General features: G+C 38.4%; 1 protein-coding gene across 1 annotated transcript in view; it reads left to right on the top strand.

Moving 5' to 3' along the window:
• The window catches only part of LOC136557478 (cytosolic phospholipase A2 epsilon-like), a 32072-nt gene extending 13892 nt beyond the window's left edge, over positions 1 to 18180 (top strand). Inside the window, exons 7-21 of the mRNA XM_066551354.1 lie at positions 3633 to 3675; positions 4130 to 4193; positions 5459 to 5601; positions 5758 to 5847; positions 6587 to 6624; positions 8255 to 8390; positions 10281 to 10417; positions 11588 to 11810; positions 12739 to 12853; positions 13629 to 13766; positions 14041 to 14148; positions 14944 to 15135; positions 15587 to 15756; positions 16768 to 16954; positions 17822 to 18180. Of these exons, the coding sequence (XP_066407451.1) occupies positions 3633 to 3675; positions 4130 to 4193; positions 5459 to 5601; positions 5758 to 5847; positions 6587 to 6624; positions 8255 to 8390; positions 10281 to 10417; positions 11588 to 11810; positions 12739 to 12853; positions 13629 to 13766; positions 14041 to 14148; positions 14944 to 15135; positions 15587 to 15756; positions 16768 to 16954; positions 17822 to 18030 (1993 nt within the window). The 3' untranslated portion in view covers positions 18031 to 18180. The remainder of the gene's footprint in view (positions 1 to 3632; positions 3676 to 4129; positions 4194 to 5458; positions 5602 to 5757; positions 5848 to 6586; positions 6625 to 8254; positions 8391 to 10280; positions 10418 to 11587; positions 11811 to 12738; positions 12854 to 13628; positions 13767 to 14040; positions 14149 to 14943; positions 15136 to 15586; positions 15757 to 16767; positions 16955 to 17821) is intronic.
• The last annotated feature ends 2856 nt before the right edge of the window (positions 18181 to 21036 follow it).

Raw genomic sequence — 21036 nt, 5'->3', positions numbered from 1 at the left:
GCTATATTTTATTTAAAATGGAAGAAAAGCTTCATTTTGTTAGTGGGTTTCCACAACAGCAAGATGAACACCCTCTCTAGTTTTGCCTCACCCTTATGCCACTACTGCAGTACCAGCAAATGCTCACCTCTCTGCTGCAGAGTGGCAGGCACTGAGGGCCAGATGTTTGATCCTAAGGACACAGAGAGGAAGGCATGTTCCTTCCTCCAAGTACCTTTTCACCAGCAACCAAGCCAAGGGATTGCAAATGCCTGCCCAATGTTTTCTGGGCCCATTACAGGAGCCCAGCTGGCGGGAGAGCTGCTGCGCTTGGGCAGCAGCGACAGAAAAGGTAAGGCTGTTGTACACAGGCTGCTAGTTCGTGTGCTTTAGTGCTTTCTGAGCTGTTCTCTGGTGATTATCAGTGGTAACCTGGGCTTTCTCCTGTGTCTCCACGGGCAGGGTGCAGCACCAGAATGAGCCCATCCGTGTTGCTACAGGCACGGGGTCCCGCTGGACCAGGTGGCTGCGCTCGCTCAACATCCCGCTCCCCTCCGACTTCTACTAAGGGCCACGCCTGACACTGAGGGCCACAAAGAGGCTTCTGATGAACTGCAAGGTGATTTGATTTTCCAAGGAAAGGTCTAAGAGCCCCAGGGTATTTGCTGTACCTGCTGATCCTCTTTTTGTCCTCTTTTATCTTTCAGATGTCTCAAGTTGAGGAAGTGCATCTCTAACAACTCTTAGAAGAATGAAGGACTACTCTTACACAACCTTTCATCTCTGCTCCCTCTCCCTTTTTTTTTTTCAAATGTGAAAGACTATGTTTAAAACAAAGCCCAATTAACAGAAACAAATGTAAATAGGTGTATAAAAAGCTGTATAAAAGTTAAATATTAATTATTGAAATATGGCAAAAGCAGGATTTTTAGAAAATAAAAGTCTTTTTTTTTCTTTCTGTAGTTCTGCTGTGTTATTTTGAGAAATCCCCCTCATGTGAAGGGGGAGCCAGCAGATCATGCCAGTCATTTGGCTTGGGCACTGCTGAGAAACCCCCAGGCTGAGTCTCCATCAGCTGGGGGCCAAATGTACTGTTTGTATTTATGTGTGGAGGAGCACTGAAGGCAAAAGTTTTAAGTTAAGAAAGAACCTTTGAGGTGAATACAGCTTTCTTTACTGAAACAGTACCATCCCCCATGCTTCTCTTGGGTTGTCAGAAAGCTCAGAAAAGTAGTCTGCATTATTATGGAAGCTACTAAAGGAAGGGAAAGCTGGATCTGACATTAAAGAATTCAAAACTTTTAGATAGGTATCAAAAATTCAGATTTTCTGGTGAAATGGAGCGTAGTAGCCTAAATGAGAACTGCAATATAAGAATCTGTGTGACTGTAAGTTCATATTCAAAATTACTCATTCCATTATATCAGGCATAATCCAAAAAGGAGAAGGCAGAAGTTTGATGTATACCAGGTGATGGGAAATGATCCCTGGATTCATAGAGTACACTGCAACCTTAGGCATTCCTGCAACAGACTTTGAGTGAGGAAGGATGCCCAGGGTCTCTGTTTTTGTCTTTCCCTGCTACAGGTCATAATATACTCCCAGTTCTCCTAGTGAAACTGAGGCCTGCAATAAAAAAAGCCCACAAATCACAAACTGTGATGGAGAAGAGAACAGGAACATAACACTGTGTGATGAGAGCTGTCTAATAGCAGGTTAGTTATCAGAGAAATTGCCAGCTAATCGCAACTAGTGGAACTTATTCAGTGCTCCAAAGGTAGGCAAAATATTCAAAGATCCCTGCCAAAAATATTCAAAGATCCCCAAGCTCTTCTGCACCCAGCTCAGCTATGTTTCTAGCCACAGCTGATTTTCTAAGATTCAGAGAAGGATGAGTGCCCTTGCTCTTCTTAAAACAAAGGTATGTACCACCAGGTCCACCATACTAACAAGTACCAGCAGCTGGGCTTCCTTACAGGGGTGGCAGCAGAGGTGACAACCCAACAGAACATCTCAGCCATTGGTCCTTCATGACTGTGGTGTCCTGGTTCTTCCCAGGGGTCTTGCAAGCTCTGCTCTGTTCCCACCCTGTTTGAAGGCCATGCCTTGCACCTCCTAACTTTGAACCTAACTTTACCCTTTGCTGATACCAGCAACTCAAATAATACTACACTTTACTGGATGTTTACCTCCATGAACAGATATCTTCACCTGTCTTTGCATTTTCATTTCACCAGGCTATGCAGGCTGAGGTCTTCTAATATCTATTATGCTGTTTCTTGCTTTCCTTGATTTTTAATGAGTTATTTGAGGATGGTGGCACCATATGTCATGTAATGTTACAACTATTTGACTACAAAATAGTAATTAAGAACAAAAATTTGTGTCTGAAACAAAACTGGAGTGGTGCTTGCACACATTTACCTGTATACAGATGGAAACACTGAGTATATTTTCACCAATTACTGACCATGTTCTTTGAACTCTTTAGAAATACATTTCCAAAAAAATTTACAAAATTTTAAAGTTTATGATTGTGGGTTTTTGACCAGAGGTGTTTGCTTGAGTTTGTTGTTGATGTTGTTTATAATTGAAAGTTTTTCCTGAATTTTCTGTAGTGCATTTAGCCAGTTCACGTTTTTCTCTTAAAGGAAATATTAATATTCTCTTAAAGAAAATACTGACTTGGAAACAAAACTTTAAACTGTTTATGAGTTTTTCAATTTTGAGTGAATGCTATCATGTGTGTTTATACTTAAACCTAATTGTTTTCACTTTAAGTGCATAAAAACAATGTCATTCATCTAATTTTAAAGGAATTGTATTGTTTGGTTTCAGCTGAGATAAAATACATATATCAAGTATAGAACTATATGAGAACTCCAAATGTGTAATCCATGGCTTGCAAAGTCTCAATAATAAACAGCTCATACTCTCTGCAGCAGATTAGGGAGTCAGTGCTCAGTCCTTGTCAATAGTCTACACATATGTACATATTCCCTTTGGAGACATCTCAGTTCTTGAGAGATTATATGAATTTAGATCTGTTATTTAACGAAATGCTAAATTACAAGATATCCTTAATGAGACACTGCCTGATATTTCTGATGGAAAATATTTTAGAATATAGAAATTGTTGGCTGCAGTATGTGAATTCATCCCTGCTCTTACTTGTGGAAACACATCTATACATACAGTGATCTATTACAATCTCATGTGTGATTTGCAGATCACTTCATAGAGGTAAATACAATTTTTCCTGCCATTAGGGAAATTTTTTTATAAATTGTGGAAAGCTAGGCAGTTGTATTAGACAAAAACCTGGGTAAAACTGTGTAATGCTCAAAAGAATGAAGATGGATTTAACAGCTGCAGCTGTCCTCAAAATCAATATGTCTCATACCAGTATTTATTGCATGGTTTATAGAAGTAAATGTGTAAGATAACAGTAGTATAAATCCAGCTTCATATTCTGAGTGGATGGAAAAAACTGCAACTCAGCTCATCATCTAATCCTAAGCTTTTAAGTATTTTTGAGTGAGAATGCTAAAGTCAGAAATGTCAAAGGTCATGTAAGAACTAATGTGTTAACCATTTGTCTGAGCTTTCCCAACCATGACATTATCTTCCTTTTTTTTTTTTTTTTTTTCCAGTCTGGACTACCCAGATGGCATTATTACGAATGGAGTACTAGTGGTAAAGTACATATTTATTGTGATCTTTCTTGTGTCTGAATAACAAATGTTCATGTTTCTAACTCTGGAAACTTTGAGCTGTGTCCCAAACCCAGTACTGCTGCCTACTTTCTTCTATAAATGATAGGCTCAGAACTATCAGGAGTTAATAAAGAAAGTGTTATAATGCTCATAAAAATAGTTCCATATGTTAATACACTCATTATTTTGAATAGGGCTCATCTTCTTTGCTTAATTGTCTCTCCAAGTTCAAGCAGTTCATGAGTTGTTTCTCTTTATTACAGTTTTGGAAAGAAATACCATATCATTATTGTCCTCATGTATCTGAAGACGTAGTAATAGATAATAATTGTCTTTCTCATTGATCAACCGGAGGGGTTGGTTGGGAACAGTATGAATCACTTGCAATGGCATTTACACTTCTCTCAATCATCATTCATCCTCTCTTGCTGCAGGCACGTGAGGTTTCCTGTTTGGAGGTTAGAGTGGATACAGGGAAGCTGAAGCAGCAATCCACAAGTGAGGTTATTGCTTCATTAGCCTATTATTCTTGTGTTGTGATTCAGACATTATAACAGATGTCGAAAAAAATTAATAATCTGTTGTGCACATTACTCTATCTGTGTCATATAATACTTAGTTTTGCCATGCCCCACCTTGCAGAAAGATTGTATCTGTCAAAATTCAAGTTCATCAAGTGCTTAGTTATGAGGAAAATTTTAAACTGATGCAAAAATAGAGCCACATATACTAGACTGAAAAACTTGGAAAAATGAGGTTAGTTCTTTTTATTTATTGTTTGTTCAAAACAATTTTTTCTAAGTGGGATCTTTAAAAATTATCTTATAACTAATATGTAGAAATCTTCTCCCTTTGGTGCTTTAATAAAAAAAAAACAACCTAAGTTTAAATGCAAAGTTGTATCAAAGGGGTCTTTGCAAATTGCAGGGAAGCCCTCTGCTACCATAGAGTCACCAAAACAGTACTTTGTCCATGAAATATAGCTCAAACAAATACAACAGGATTCTTCACTAGTTTTTAAGTTGAATTAAATGAACCGTAGCTTCTGTAATGCTGTTCCTGGGGGGAAATCTCAAAACCTCATGACTGTTCTGAGTTAATTCGTGAATGGAAAATTGACTTCTATGAAGAAAATGGTAGCAATGACTCAGGTGCATTACAGGAAGTTTCAGACTGAGATGTAACAGAGGAAAGAAAGGTTAGTGACCTAAAATTATATGTCTCTTGGCCCTGATCTTGCAGGAGAACAGCATATGACCTCTCTGTAAACATAAAGGCTTTTCTGTACAAGAAACTCAGCCTGCCGCTTGTTTCAGTTTTGTGATGTGTGGGGGCACATGCCAAGTAGTCTGATTGAGTTGGGGGTTTATAGATTTATTTGTGAGTCTTAATATTATAAAATGTTTACTATGAACCAGAACAGACTGACATCAAATAAATGACTTTTATGCAACATGAATAATCCAAAATGCCTCTGACACTCCTCTAAATCCAAATCTTGGTTTAATTTATTCATGGAAAGCATCTAACACATAGAAAGCGATAGTATTTTAAAAATCTGTGAATTTTGTACATTCATTATTTATGTAGATTCACCAAGATATTTTAGATCAGTTTTCAGTCTGTTTTTGCCACCTGAAGTCTACTTAGTCATTGTGGTGTAAGAAAAATTCAACAAAAAGTGAAGGTTGGGTTTTTAAATTAGTTATGTGTGTTTGCTTGTAATAGTTAAAATTCTGTTTGTTCCTTGCTTCTCTGTTTAGACCCAGAGCTTACATTTACAGTGAAAGGATCACATGAAGGAAGCCAGAAGATTTTGCTGGACTCTGGCCCCAGCCTTCATATAATCATATTTCACTGCATCATAAATGACCAGACAAGACTGGATATCATATTACCAGAAGAGGTAAGTTCTCCTTCTGTTTGTTATTATTACTCAAATGAAATTAGAACAAGAAATTAATAGAACCAGTAAACTGAACTGGGCTTCTGAGTGGAGAAGTTCTAGAGATGATAAACCTTTTATGTGTTCATACCCAATTGCTTTTTTACATTTTTTCAGCTGGCTGATGGAAATGAAACAGAGAAACCTGGGGTCCTTTCTTTTCCCCTGAATTCACTCCCTTTACAGAAGGAAATAACACTAGAAGAGGTGAGTGCTGTGAACCTTTTGAAATACGTAATTTAAAATATCCTTAATATTGTCCTGCTAGAAATAAAGTTACCAAGTAAACAAAATCACTGTATAAAATTGTACAGCTATTCATTAAAAATGTTAACAAAATTTAAGGTTGCTATATTCAACTTTGAGGAAGAACATGTTAACAATAATTTTAATAATACAACAGGCATTGCAAACCTGCATCCTACTGTTAGAATTAAGTGGTTTCAAGGAACAAGAAATGACTGTAAAATGCACATTCGTTCAAAACCACATTGTTTTTTTTTTTTTAATATTGGTATGATACAAGTGAAGAACTGAAAAAAGACCCATCCAGATTATGAGCTTAATTCAGATTTTAGTTTGTTTTAATATCGATATTGGGGGTGCTTTTGTGTGGTGTTTTTTGTTGTTTTTTTTTTTTTTAATTTGATAAGGTAACTTTTCTCATTCTTGTTGCCCCTTCTAAATGTGCAAACTGGGAAATGGTGTAAACATGCAAGCTTGTGGCACACTACCTGCCCCAAACACATACAGGCTTACTAGAGAAGGGAAAATTTGATTCCAGGGCAGGGAGTGAGGCTTTGGTTAATTGTATAAAAATAATGTCCTTAGCCATGTGATTTATTATTTGAGAACCACCTCTCTTGGTCTGAGCATTGCCCGAGCTTGAAGGAAAGGAATGTTTTAAAATTTGGTAGTAATTACCTTTACCTTTCTCATTTTCCAGGATAATTCATTTAACTTGTGCTTGACAGCAAGAAAATGGTAAGATAGCCTCTTTTAGTCCTGGCTCCCAGGACTGCTGTAAACTAGTTCTGTAGGCTTTTTCTGTGATAGGTGCAGAGATGAACACGTACTGCGTGAGCGCTGAGTGCTGTGCTCACGTGGTGCCCGAGGTAAGTGCAAGTCTGCTGCACTTACAGCACTGTGCAGTTCTGCAGGAGTCTCTGAGCCTTCATTCAGAGTAAATTAGTTGGCTTTATGCCTGTTGTTCTCACACATAAATAAAACTGTACCATTCACTTATTATTTTATTCCCCATTTATGCCAATTGTCAGATCTGCACATGGGGTGAAATAACCTCTAGCAGTCTCTAACTTTGCCAAATCACCAAAAAAAACATAGGATAGCCTGGCTTCTGCCCCTTCTGCTTCACTGGGCAGAATGGGAGCTGAGACCTGACCAGCTGCACCTCTGCCAACCCACTTGCAGGGACAGAATTGCACCAGTGATAGGTAAAATCGAAGACAGTGACATTTTATGGTAGAGCTGAAAACTTCCTGTGGTTCACAGCACCCCCACTATAGGATGAGATACAGAAGGAAAGCGTGTGGATTTTCACAGCACGAGAAAACTTTGTGTAAATGGAGAGCTACCTGTACAACCTCAGCCCATAACAAATATCTGACCTGTACATTTAACAGACATACATATAGAAAGAGAACAAGAAAAAATGTTTATCTACTGCTCAAAGAGTTGGGTTTTTTGTAAGGTAAATCATTTGACCTTATTCTCTTTTCAAAATTACACTGTATGATAAATCAAATTTTCTGGAGAAGAAAGGTTATTATCATTAATCCTTGAAGCATTTGTATTTGTGATATATTGGTGAAAATTATTTTCAGGACAGAGTTTGCAGCCACCAGAGGGTGATGTGATCCAGAAGATTTGGTTAATATTTAGTGTTATTCTCAGTAATAAGTGTATTAATGTTGCTGTAGGCACATAACATTAGCTGCAGTTTGATTGGATTTGCACCTTTTTTTCTGAATTTTCTTTTGCTTGTGCTTCACATTTTCAAGGGACAAAATTTCATGTGTCTGCGCATGTGAAAAAAAAGTGATGGGTATTCTTGTATTATTGCAGGACGAAGCTTGTGAATACTTATCTAGGAATATGTTCAGGACACAGGTGAAAGGCTGGAATTCCCAAGAGACTGAGCTGGGGGTGATGCTTGCCCTGCAGTTCAGGCTTCATCACATAACTCATTAGAACCCTCAATTTAAATGCTGTTAGTGGATTGTCAAAACCCGAGAACAAGTGATAATGTCATCACTTGATTTTTCCAGGGTGTCATAGTGATAAACAGGAATGGGTGCAGAAAAAAATACTTCTGAAATTACTCCTTTTGGTGATCTTTCCCTGACTTGTGTGTCTTGTCTTTTTGTCCATGTTCACAAGAGATCCAAAGTACCTTGGAAACTCCTCTTCATCCACACTGCTATTTCTTGCTGGCAGTAGAAATGGGGTGGTTTTGTTTTTCTTCTTTCCTTTATCAATATGCAGACTTGGAAGTAACTTATTTTACAGATGATTTTTTTTATTACCTGCCCTACAGATCTTGAAATCAGCTATAAATGATGTGTGCATTGATTTGTCCCATTGTCTGTTCCAGCTCAGGAGACCTGGATGTGCGCTTGGGGTTTAGCCTGTGCAGGGAGGAGCAGAACTTCCTGCGGAAAAGGAAGAAATATGTTGCTGCTGCTCTGAAAAAGATTCTTAATTTGGAAGAGGATCTGAAAGAGCATGAGGCAAGCCAATACAATCCCTGGTCGCAACTGCTCTCAGGGGATCAAGGCCTGGCTTACAAATTCAAACAACAAATAAAATCCCAGTGTAATTAGTCCTGCTGGTGTGGGCCAGGCATGGTCACCCAGGGCAAGGCATGAGCAAGAGAAGCAGTGGCCTGTTAATGTAGCAGAGTGAGGGAGGCAGGATAATGTCTTTATGGAGCCAAAAACTTCTCAGCAGATCCTCAAACAGCCCCTTCCTGTTTATTCTGGGTATTGGTCATGGTTCTCAGGAGAAAAATTTATAGTGGGAAGACATGGAACAGCTGGGCAATGCTGCTTACAAAATAGAGGGCCTTAACACACAGACGAGGTGGTAGCCATGGCATGTGTGTAAAGGGTGTTGAGGAAGAAAGAAAAATTTTTACAGACATCTGAATGAAAATTCTTGGAGTGGTTTCTGCAGCAAAATAGCTGTATTGTTGGGAAAAATGAGGGATAGAATAAAGCTATCAATCTGGCAAAGAAGAGTGGATCTTACAGTATCACTGAGTTGTAGATGAAATAGCTGTTTGTAAGTTTAGCTGTATCACTCTAGACCCTGTTCCTGCCCTGTAACTGAGTCATAAGCTTTGCAACTGCTGATGCCTAACTGGGTTGCTTACAATCAGGAAAGTACGTACATACCAACAGCAAGAACACTCTTTAGCTGACAGTTAAAAAAAAAGAGTGCTGTCAAAAATATTATTCAAAAATATTAATTTGCATTTCAGAACAGAGAATAATACAGGAAACAAAGTTTTCAACAAAGCTGAAAAGAACATTTCAACCATTTTTACAAGCTGTCTGAGAGTTTCCTCACACACAGAAAACTGAAAGGTCTAATTAGGGTTTTCTGAAAGGTCTAATTACTGTGGCTCTCCTATTCATGTGTTTAACTTCAGAAATATGGGAAAATATCCCCTCTACTTTATTAGCTGACTTATATTTGAACTGAAAAAAAAATCATTAGTGTTTTAACTTATAAAAAAATAGGTTAGAAAATGTAAACCCCAGAATATAATTTCTGGAGTTTATTCTGACTTTAGCTAAGATTATGAGATTTTCCTCATTATTTTATAAAATTTCCTATATTTAAAAAGAGTTTAGTATACGAAGAACATCTGTTTTCTCACTTTTCTGAGCTTTTGTTTTTTTCATAGAGGAGGAGAATTATTTCCTTCAGGCTCTATTCATTGACTTTGGAACACAGATTCCTTTATCAAATTAGAAGCTGATACTTGAAAGGTATAAATAGACATTTTCCATGGGGTGTGTAAGCATCCACACTCTGGTTGCTAACGGGAGCAGAGGGTGTACTAGATCAGGAAAAGATAAGGAGAAGAATAGTCTGTCTCTTCAATTACACTTGACTTATGGAAGGGGAAACCCTATCAATGACTGTGCTTCAGGACATAAAGTAATTGATGGCCGGGGGCTAGGAAGACTTTGGCTATTGTGTGGTCTGGCTGATTACAGGGTGCTGTGCATTCCTGTGTGACACTGGTCATTGTTAGAGGCAGAATCATGGATCCCTAACCTGGCACCAGTGTGGTAAATCCTGTGTTTTTTCTGTGACAGCTGCTAATAATACACTTTGAGAAAAATTCCAGGGTGGTGAGGTTGATTTCCAGTTGTATGTTAAGTAAATACCTTCTCACCCCATCAGAGAGGGTAAGACATAAGCCTTCCTTCTTGCAGCAGTCAGGTGGTGGCAAACAAGCCTTCTGCAGCAATCACACCCTTTCCATCCCAAGTAGCATCCCTGCTTGTATCAATGCCTGTGACCTGTTATCTGATTTCTGCAGTAAGGGCTGTTTGTGTCTAATTCATGCACAGCTTTTGCTCCTTCTGCCTTGCTGTGTTGACCAGGTGCCAGTGGTGGCCATCACAACAACCGGGGGAGGAACGCGATCACTCACAGCGATGTATGGCAGCCTGCTGGGCCTCCAGAAACTCAACCTCTTGGACTGCATTTCCTACATCGGGGGTTTATCGGGTACCACATGGTGAGAGGGACGCAAACAAGCTTTATGTGTTCTCTGCTCAATACTGTTGACTCTCTACCAAGCTGTTAGCTTATATGGAACTTAGCAAGGCAAAAGCATTTCTATTCTGCCCACAATCTACTCTCTGTCCACCTGGAGCAAGGAAACAAAACATACTGAGTAAGAGATCAATCATCACACTCATCAACTGCTTTTGTCAGCTCGCTGACTCAGTCTATGCCTAATATCTTCATCTAAATGCTCTGTTCCTTTTTCATATTGTATTAGTTATACCTTAGACTAAATACAATGAATTTGTCTTTAGACTGGAAATTGAAGAAAGATGGGAAGAAGAATTTATGCCTGCCATTTGCTGGTTATTCTCACTTCCATTTTGGATTTACAGTGCATCTCCCTCTGGTAAAAGATGTGTTTGGGGCTAGAGGAATTAATATTGTCACAAAAGGCCAACAAATGATATCAAGTTACTGACCTTGGAGAGACTGCAGATACAGTGGCTTGTTGTGAAGTGCTCTCTTCTCCCAGTGGGCATAGAGCAGATGATGCCACACTTAAAATAACTGAAGTATTTAATCAAGTAGGTTCTAGGTACCCCCACTCCTCTACACCTGTTTGGAAGTGGAGAATTTTTTTTCACTGAGTTGTGGGTCACTTTATGTAAGTCCAAACTTCAATGGTAGGTTTTTCTTTTAACTTCTCTGTATGTAGGTGGAGATCTGAATGTACCTGTCTGTGTTATGATTTCAAGGGGACAGGTAAGAATGGTCATATGAGGACATGCCCAAAACATGCCCAGTTGTCTTGGTGGCAGAAGTCATTAGCAGATATATGGGAACAAATGCAGGACCAGAGCAGAGTAGTAGTGACTGCTCCCTAGAATACTGCCTATCTTCCAAGAAATAGATTAGATGAATACTTGTGGAACCTTTGAATTTGAAAGCCTTGGGTCTTGGTTTCTTTTCTCCCTTGAATTTCAAGGTAATTTTTGAGCCCATTTTATTACATCCAAACCCGGAAAGCTTGGAGGTTTTGTTTGCTCCTGAAATGAGAGTATTTTAAGTGTGAATGCCATAAGAATTAAGGAACAGGCAAATAGGTTGCACATCTGTTTTCTGAAAGCAAACCACAGCATTATGTCTCTTCCATTATTTTCTACTAATATTTCTTCAGGACCATGGCAAACTTATATGAAGATGCTAATTGGTCACAAAAATATCTGGAGGATGCAATCAAGGAAGCTCGCAAGCAAGTAACCAAATCCAAGATCTGCTGTTTTTCTTTGGATTGTCTGAAGTACTATTACAATGACCTGATGGAGAGGACTAAAGAAGGACATAACACTTCTTTCATAGACCTTTGGGGTCTTGTCATTGAATCCATGCTACACGATAAGGTATTGCTCCTTTCTTTCACATAACTGCTGAGCTTCTATAGATACAGTGGAGAAGAAAATAAATCCTGCATGCCATTCACTAATACTGATGCAAATAATTAGTTTAGCAGTTGATTAAATATGATAAATTCAGATCCATTATTAAAACACTGTTCTAGATTTAAAGAGAGCTTGACCTTGAACTGAAGGAGCCATGTCATACCAGTTAAAGGGGTTCTTTCTCCTTAAAGAGAGAAGTATCCTGAGAAAAAATATTTTGAATTGTAAATAAATCATTTTGGACATAAAATATTCTGACTAGAAGAGGCACTTAAAAATTTGAATTAATTTGCTTCTCCAGCATAAATTAAGATATGCATTTATAAAGTGACCTAGGTATAGACTGCATATGGTTCACATAGTGAGAAAGACCATTTTCTAAATATGGCACCAAGTTTTAAGAAATTTTGTTAATTTAAAAATAGTGCATCTTAAACAGTTTCCTTCTGGTTGAAGTTTATACAATAAAGTTTTAAATTGTCATGTGCAATAGCATATATTCTTGAATATGTATATATTTGCAGAATACCTTAAAATACGATAAATTCTTTGCTAAGACCTAGCCAAGGAAAGAACGTTACCTTTCACTTAGCTGCATGATTTTTCCTGGAACTGGTTTGTTGTTTTTCTTTTTTTTCCTGGCTGAATCTACAATCAACTTCTCTGCATATCTCAAAATCTGAGAACCCATACAGGGTGTAGCTGCTTCTTATGGGATACTTGCCAAGTTTGGAATTTCCCATGACAGATATTTCGGAACAATCCAGTTACCTAGGAATGGAAAGGAGAACTTAGATAAGGCTGGATAGGGCTGATAATTCACATTATATTATTTGAAGTGCAAGTTGTTTTACACCTCATTCCATTTACCCTTTTAAATCAAAACCAGAAAGATGAGCACAGACTCTCGGACCAGCGTCAGGCAGTGGATAATGGCCAGAACCCACTGCCCATCTATGTGGCCATCAACCTCAAGTCCAACTATAGTGCCCAGGCATTCAGAGGTAATGGTTATGATTTAGATTTCTTAACAAATTTATAATTTAAATGGTCTAAACTAAGATGATGTGGATTTAAACAGCTTTATTAATGCAGTAGTCTTTTAATTCTAATTGCAAATAAAACCCCCCCAAAAGTCTATAAATTTTCAGATAATAGTGGCCAAAACTAAAAAAAAACCAAACCAAACCAAAACAAAAAAAAGAAACAAAACAAAACAAAAAAAAAAACCAAATTCACAATTTATCCTATCACAAAAGCCTTGGAGTGAAACAAATTATTATATGGTTCCATTTGGTCTTATTTTGAACAATTAAAGAAAGCATTTTGAATTTTTGGGTCCAATGTCAGGAAAATCACTATTTCCTCTATTAGTTTTCACAGTATTTGTTTAACATGAGCAGCAAAGTACATGACACCAAGTGAATGCTAAGCTCTCTGCCACTAGAGCTCTAAAGGCAACAAGTTATGCATGAGCAACATATACTTTGGGGTAAGATTAAGTCTATTATGGGAATGCCTGTGGTTTCATTCAGACCAGGGCTTTTTTTGCTGGAGGTTGCTCTATCATAGCCTGGAACTGCCCTGCCACAGTGTGGAAGGACCTCCTGGCATCAGTACTGCCAGCAATACAGACACAGCCATGGCTGGTCAATGGCATGCTGTGAACTAGCCAGTGTCTTTCTCATTGGGTTTGCTTCCTGGAGCTCTTCTGTTTAGTATCATCTAACATGTTGTCTAACATGTTGCTTTTTCATGGTCTGGCTGCTGTTGCCATAGAGTGGCTGGAGTTCACTCCTTATGAAGTTGGTCTGCTGAAGTATGGAGCATCTATTCGTGCAGAGCACTTTGGAAGTCAATTCTTTATGGGAAGGATGGTGAAGCAGCTCTCAGAGACTCGGATCTGCTATATGCAAGGTGACTGTTGCCTTGGGGAAAGCTGGTCTACTGGAGAGACAGCTGTTATGGGCAAGCACATGGTCTGTGGTGAACACCACTGGGAAGACACCAGCAGACAGGTTGAGCAGGTGTGAGTTTACACTAGCAAGGATGTACTCATGAAGTATGCCCACAAAGGCATCTGTACAGACAGAAAGGAAGTATCCAATGGGAAGAACTGAAGGTATGTATCAATTAAGATTCTTCCAAGGCCACTCCATCAATCAGCTTCTATTCCTCTTTCACGTTATAGGCATGTGGAGTAGTATATTTTCCATAGATGTGATGTATGTCTGGAATTTGGCTGCTGATTCAGAAGATTTCTGGTGCAGGTGGACCAGAGACAGAGTAAAAGATATAGGTGAGACTTTAAGTTTTTTTCACTACTGGTGTTTTGTGAAGATGTCTAATACATAAAGAAATGCTGTCTAAGTCAGAGAGTAAAAGATGAGAAAAGAAAAGCAGAGATGCCAACTAAGAATTTTTTTTCTGCCTGATTTAAAACTAAATTGAGCTTCTTTGGAAAAGCTGTATAAAAGCTGTACCTTTTCCTGAAGGTCATAGAGACACAAAACCAGTCTCTATCAGACATATAGAAATCATGTTGTATCAAAAACACATCTTGAGATTGTTAAATTAGGATATGCTCCTCCTTGGCCAGTAATAATATGGGTAGAGAAAATGGCTCTTGCAGAGGGCTGATTTCTCCACTGAACTACCCATGGGGAAAGCTTGCTCTTGCTGTTAATTGAACAGGGAACCTGTAGTGACTGGTCTCCTAACTTGATGCTGAGGCTGGGTGACACTCATGTGCATTCTGAAGGTGTCCTATTGACAGGTCTCCTGTATATTTTGGGACTGCTCTCTCCCCTCCACCATATGCTACAGTAGAGCTGGGCATCATTAAAGGAAGCTTAGAGTGGAAGGTGATCCTTACTGCCTGGCAGCCTGCTGCCTGCAGGTAGCTGGTCATTTAATTCACTGTCTAATGCTGAATTTTATTTGGTGGCATAGACTTAAGGGCTTATAACTATGTTTGATTAACTTTGGAGTGGGGGATGATGATACCTGTCATTATTAGTCACTCCATTTTTCAAAATATTGGTCATTTCAGAAAATTATCCTAAACTTAAAATGTCTTCTTTCCATCTTGTAGCAGAAGAACCCTTTCTGTCTGTGAATCCCTATGAAGTAGACACGTGTCTTTTCACTCCCTCGAGTGTCTTCTCCTCCACTCTGCGAGATGTCTTAACAGGACGTCCAACCATTGCACAGTATCCCAATTTTATCAGAGGTTTCCAGCTGCATAACAAGTACCTGGAGAGTGAAGGATTTTCTACCTGGAAAGGCACAGTAAACCAGCATGCTTTTCAGTAATATTCTAAGAAGGTTTAGGTTTCAGAATTCACTTAGGATTTCCAACAAATAGCTGAGACTGACTTCTGAAATGCCACTTCTCCATTTAAAAATGGAAAACGTGAAAGCCAGATTTGAACAGCATTTCAGTTTTGGTGGGAGGTGTTCAAAAGTGAAATTGTATCTGGCTGTCTGGGGATTGTGTTCCTGTGGATAAAGTGAGCTCAGCCTAAGACAGCACGAGAGATCACCCCTCTAGGGCTAAAGCAACATGAGGCGCTCAGGAAGGGGGAAGGAAAAAGCAGTAGCATGTCACTTACTCCTGTAAATAAGTACAGCTAGAGTGAGGACAAAATTCTTGATTCTTTATTCTTTACCTCCCTTCAGAGGAGAAATCCATTCTTGTGATTTATTTGTAGTAATGAGAAATAATTACGTTTCAGACACAGTGATAGACTCCTTCCCAAATAAACTGATGGAAACAGCAGACAGTGAGCTCTCCCTGGTTGATACTGGCTTTTTCATTAATACCAGCTACCCACCACTTTTGAGATCGAAGAGGGAGGTCGATGTCATCCTCCATTTGAATTACAGCGGAGGGTCCCAAACACTGGTAAGGAAAGCCATGGTATCTGAAATCTTTTTCCTTCATGGTCTTTTGGTCTCTACCAATTGGTCAGTATTGGAGTGTGAATTAGATGATGATGATGATTATTATTATCTAATTTATTATTTAGATCATTAGGCAATTGATTTCTCAGTAACTAAAAAGGATATTAGAAAATGATGATGGATATAGGCATTTCAAAATCATCAAGGTCTTCACTGCAATGGATCCAGTAGTTTTTAAAAACTGATGGATTATATTCTGGATTATATTACAAACTGATAGAGTAGTCTGAAACTCTGCTACTGATTTTGTTTATCCTTGTACCGAACAAATTACAAAGGCAATGGAAATCCCTGAAAACACTTTAACTGACTAAATGAGAAAACCTGTCTTGGCCTTTATATCTCATACCACTCCTATGGAAATGTAGGGCTAATGCCAGATTGATTCATAATTTAAAATAGTATGTTAGTGTTGCATACATAATGATAATAATACAAAAATAAACATAGGTTTATAGTAAATATAGCTGTTAACATTTTTTATGAGGTCACAAAATATGTTGGTAAGTGGGTTTATTAATAGGGAGTCATTATAAAGGAACATCAATTATGCAGAGGACAGACTGGGAAAGTGGTAAATAATGAAGAAGTTAAGACAATGATGCAGAGTCATCTAGACTGATGTGTTCCTTCTCCATTCTTGTAGTTTCTTTGCCTTCCCCTTATGAACTTCTTTCAATGGAATCATAAAATCAGACCTGTGGGTTTTGGATTAATTTTCAAGTTCAGAGACAGTGACCGTTTTCTTGTTTTGCTTAAAGCAATGTGGAAAGTAAGATAAGCTGCAATGTCTGGTGTGGTTATGATTGTTTCCATCTGAAATTTAATATCTTGACAGAGGGAGATTCAAACCTTGGGATATTCCTGTTAGCTGCTGCAGTTTAAAATATCCAGGTCTCTGTATCAGTTTTGATTGTATTCATTTTATATATATCTTTTTTCTTTCATCCAGCCTCTGGATCAGATTGCAAAGTACTTCTTGGAGCAAGAAATTCCGTTTCCCAAAATTGAGATAAGTGAGGAAGACAGGGAAAACTTGAAGGAATGCTATGTGTTTGAAGAGGCTGACAGTCCACAAGCTCCAACAGTGCTTTTCTTTCCCCTAGTAAATGACACTTTCAAGAAATATAAAGCTCCTGGTGAGTCATCTGTGATAGCAGTTTTAATAAAAAGTTGTTTTCCTAGTGAATTCTTTCAATTTCATATCTAATGTGTCTGTCACTGTCATCTCTGACCTTTCCAATGCCAGCATGGGTCTCATCACTGAAAAAAATAACTGCTCTGTCTCAGGACATCTGAACTATATGAACTCCAGAATCTCTCCTAAAGCACTTGAGATTCTTAAAACGCAGGCACTTATTTCACAAGAGGTAGTATGAAAGCAAAAATTCTGATACTTCTACACCTTGAGGGGTAGGTTCTCAACACAAGATGTTTTACTCTATAGACATGGACTTGTCATGCGCTGCTGCTTCCAAAAAAGACAAGGAAAAACCTTCTGCTGGTTTTGGTGTGAAACCCATGTGAAACACATATTTAAAAGTAATCTCTGAGACTGAGGTTTGAGTGGGCAGAGATCTTTGATTTTAATTGAATTATGTCCTCTGTCTGAGTGCAATTATTTCTCCTGATCTTTCTGTGAGGTGGCTATTATTTTGTCTAGTATAAGAGTATCTGCTTTCCTTTTTGCTTGTGCTTTTCTAGTTGGGTAAAAAAGTCTATGTTGTCCCAGCAGTGGTCTAGCATTGCTGCTGCTAATGTTCTTCTAACTTCAAGCTGTTTGAGTGATGTAAATGTCAAATGATGTAAAATCATATTTGGACAGAGGCTTGATCCAGAGGCTGAAGAATACAGTGCTACTGGCACAGTACTTTTACTTGCCTCTGGCAAATTATATCTTTCCTTCCAAGTCTCCCTTTTCTACCTGTAATTATGTAAATACTGATAGGAGCCACATACTGCAATAAAGACTTATTGGTGCATCTCCCTGTGGTTTGTCCCTTTAGGTGTGGAAAGGAGTCCTGAAGAGATGGCTGAAGGCAAAGTTGATGTCTCCAGCATCCTCTCCCCATTTACAACAAGAGAGGTGTGTTTCAGTGAAGAGAATTTTGACAAACTGGTGAAACTGACAGATTACAACGTCCTGAACAATGAGAAGTTGATTATTCAGGCCTTGCGCTTGGCAGTGGCACGGAGGAAGCAGAGGAATTTTTAGCCACCACACACTATCTTCAGTCTTTCACGTGGTATTTCTTGGGTTGTCTGTGTTTTGGTGAGGTCAAGATGTTTGATTCTTAACAGTGATACTTGCAGTGGAAATCACATCATCCTAAGGACATTCTGGACTCCACCCTATTTACATGGCTCTTCAGACAAACAGATTGGAATTTACCAGTGGCTTAGTCCAAAACAAACTTCAAAGCAGTAAATTTGTTTTTAGTTTTTTTTACCAAGTTACATTACTAATTGTTACATATATTCAATATAAATTATTATAATGTTGTGGAAGATAATAATGAATTATGTGGCATATTAAAATTTGTATCAAAAGAGTATTTATATGGTGTGTTTTCTGAGTGACAGGACAACAATCCCTTGAATGGTATTTTTTTTTTGTAAATAACTAATTCATTGGGCTGGTCTTGCTTATTTAATTATTGAAGGTTGTCCTCTCTGATTTGATTGTCTGTCCGCTATGAGATTTTTTATTTAACTGTCTTCACAAGTCTTTGAATATAAGTTTCTGAAGTTAGTATCAGTGTTGTTAAAATTTATTCACTTTTCACCATCAATAAAGAATTACCCCTGAATTAGATCATCTTTGTTTCAGGAGATCAAACATGTCCTCTCTGAGCTGCTGTTCCCAGAACCATTTAGATTTAGCCTAAGCAGTAGCCGATCCAACAGACGCGTTTCCCAACTTTCCTTCACTTTTCTCTTGGAGCTTCTGCTGATTGTCCTGTCTCACTCATCTTTACCTGCCTTCACTGTTCCTGAAGGTTGACCTTGTGATTTCTCTCAGTGTTTCCTAAGATGGAAAATGGCTGCTAGCTGTTTGTGCAGAATAGGGCAATGCAAGAGACCCTTTCATAGCTTTCACACCTGTTCAACACTTACAGAAGAATGGTCTTTGCAGGGATTGTTCTGAGATACTGGTTTCTCATTATCAAAAATCCTAGAGGTCTTCCAGGGGGACTAGGGTCTTCTAGGGTACTCTAGTTGCCAAGACTCCTCTCACAACTCTCCAACAGGCAGATCACAAGTTCAGTCTTTCCCAACATCAGCCTTGCACTGTGGAGCTGTGATTCATGAAAGGATTAGTCACAGGGGCTCAGAAAATGTTTTGGATCAGCTTCCTTTTGTTAATAAAAGATTTCCACTGTTGTGAGGAAATTCAGACAGTCAGCAGGGCAGAGTTAGTGTTGAGATCAGGATAGTCTTGACTATCATCAGAAACGACAATTTATTTCATATAGAATGAAGTTCTAGGTAATGAATGGTAGAAAAGGATTATTTGATTTATTCCTAAAAAATTAACCATCTGATGGGCCATCTAAGAGCCATTTGGGTGGAGGGGGAGAATGAGAGGGCAATGTTTTTCACTTATGAGCATGTTCATCGTGCTCATATACCCAAAACTCTTGAAAGAGCACAGTGTAACCCTGATTTTGGGTACAATATTGTAAGTTTAAATCTAGATTATTGTCCCTCCAAGTGTGAGGCAGCTGTAATTGTGGTTCTGCTTCAGTACACTAGAATAGCTAGTTCATGGGATGCTTCTGGGTTCTTTCTAGAGATATCTTTCAGTTTACTGTCATGGTTTCCTAGACCTTTTTGCTGGAAATGAAACAAAGTAGGATGGAAGATGTTTCAATCTGTTTTACAGGGCAAACTTGCTCAACAACAGGATGGAAAAAAGCCAGGTAAGTGCAATATGCGGCCTGAAACTGGTTAATGCTGCTTTTCTTTGTGTCCTGCTGGCTGCCTTTCCCTCTCTGAGAGTTCCTACTACACAAGCTCTCCAGTTTCCCCAGTGTTTCAATATTGTCTTTTTAAAACACAGTACCAATAGTGATTGTTATACATATAAAAATAATTGTTAATTTCAAAATATTCAGGATGACTGATAAAAACATGCAGGCTTGTAATCGAGCTTTTGCCATCTCTCTAGGAATATTTTCCTTTTGGGTTAACTTTCTTTTACTGCTGCTTCTGTGATCTGTTAGTTACCCATCCTTAATGTGTTCAAAATTTGTCTGGGTGACATCTAGTTCTTAGGTTAGAATGTCTTAAAGTGCCAAATACTTTAGGAAATAAAATTATGTCATGTCATTGAAGCTACCTTTATCAATGGGTTCTCAATTCATTGTAAAGTGAAATGAGATTATTTTGAAATTGATTGATCTGTTAATTTTTAAAATAGCAGGGATGATTTTAAAAGACAAATCCAAAATCCAAACTCCCATTTTTTTACTTCTTGTGTAATAATTTTGTCTACTCCATCAATGAGGCAGGGACCACCTCACATGCTGTGTAGTGTCCTGTGCAGTGAAGTCTTATAAATGTGAAGACATAAAGAGTATGTGAGAACGTGAGGAGTAATTAACATTGATTTCAACATTTATTTCATGCTCCCAAATATATCCTCTTAGAGGTCGCTCACAGAAGCATTTTAATTCAGATGCACAAAGTAACAATATGTCTGAGAAAGTAAGTGAGCTTTTAAAGCTTTTTTTTACAAGGGAAACTCTCTCACAGGTTCCATAGGTGATTTGGAGAATTGTTTCATGCAGTATTTGTCAGTGCAATATCTGCTTGGCTGAAAGACAATTTACTGCCTGAACAGAGCAAAATGGAAGGTAAGATGGAGATGACAAAATTTCTTCCATATGTGTCTTTAAGCAAAGAACACAGACTCCCTAAAAGCAATGAAAGCTATAAAAAGGCTTTTGTATGCACATTGGTAAGTTTGGATGCCCTTGGCCAAAGTCCTGGTCCCGGGCTGCTGCCAGTCACTACCCCACAAGGGACTGCAGGTTGACAGCTCACCTGTGGGCAAGAGCATTGTGGCCTCCTCAAAAAAGTGATGAGGATGCTTAAAAGTGTAAACCATTTGTTCAATGCCTGTAACCTTGAAGGGAAAATCACTTTTCAGTTTTCATTTCCCTCTCACAATAAGTGCGGAGACCTTCCTTCTGTAGCGCCAGAGGCAGAGACTTTG

The sequence above is a fragment of the Molothrus aeneus genome, chromosome 6 (genome assembly GCF_037042795.1).
Source record: "Molothrus aeneus isolate 106 chromosome 6, BPBGC_Maene_1.0, whole genome shotgun sequence".
Taxonomy (NCBI): domain Eukaryota; kingdom Metazoa; phylum Chordata; class Aves; order Passeriformes; family Icteridae; genus Molothrus; species Molothrus aeneus.
This window is presented reverse-complemented; position numbering and strand designations above follow the sequence as displayed.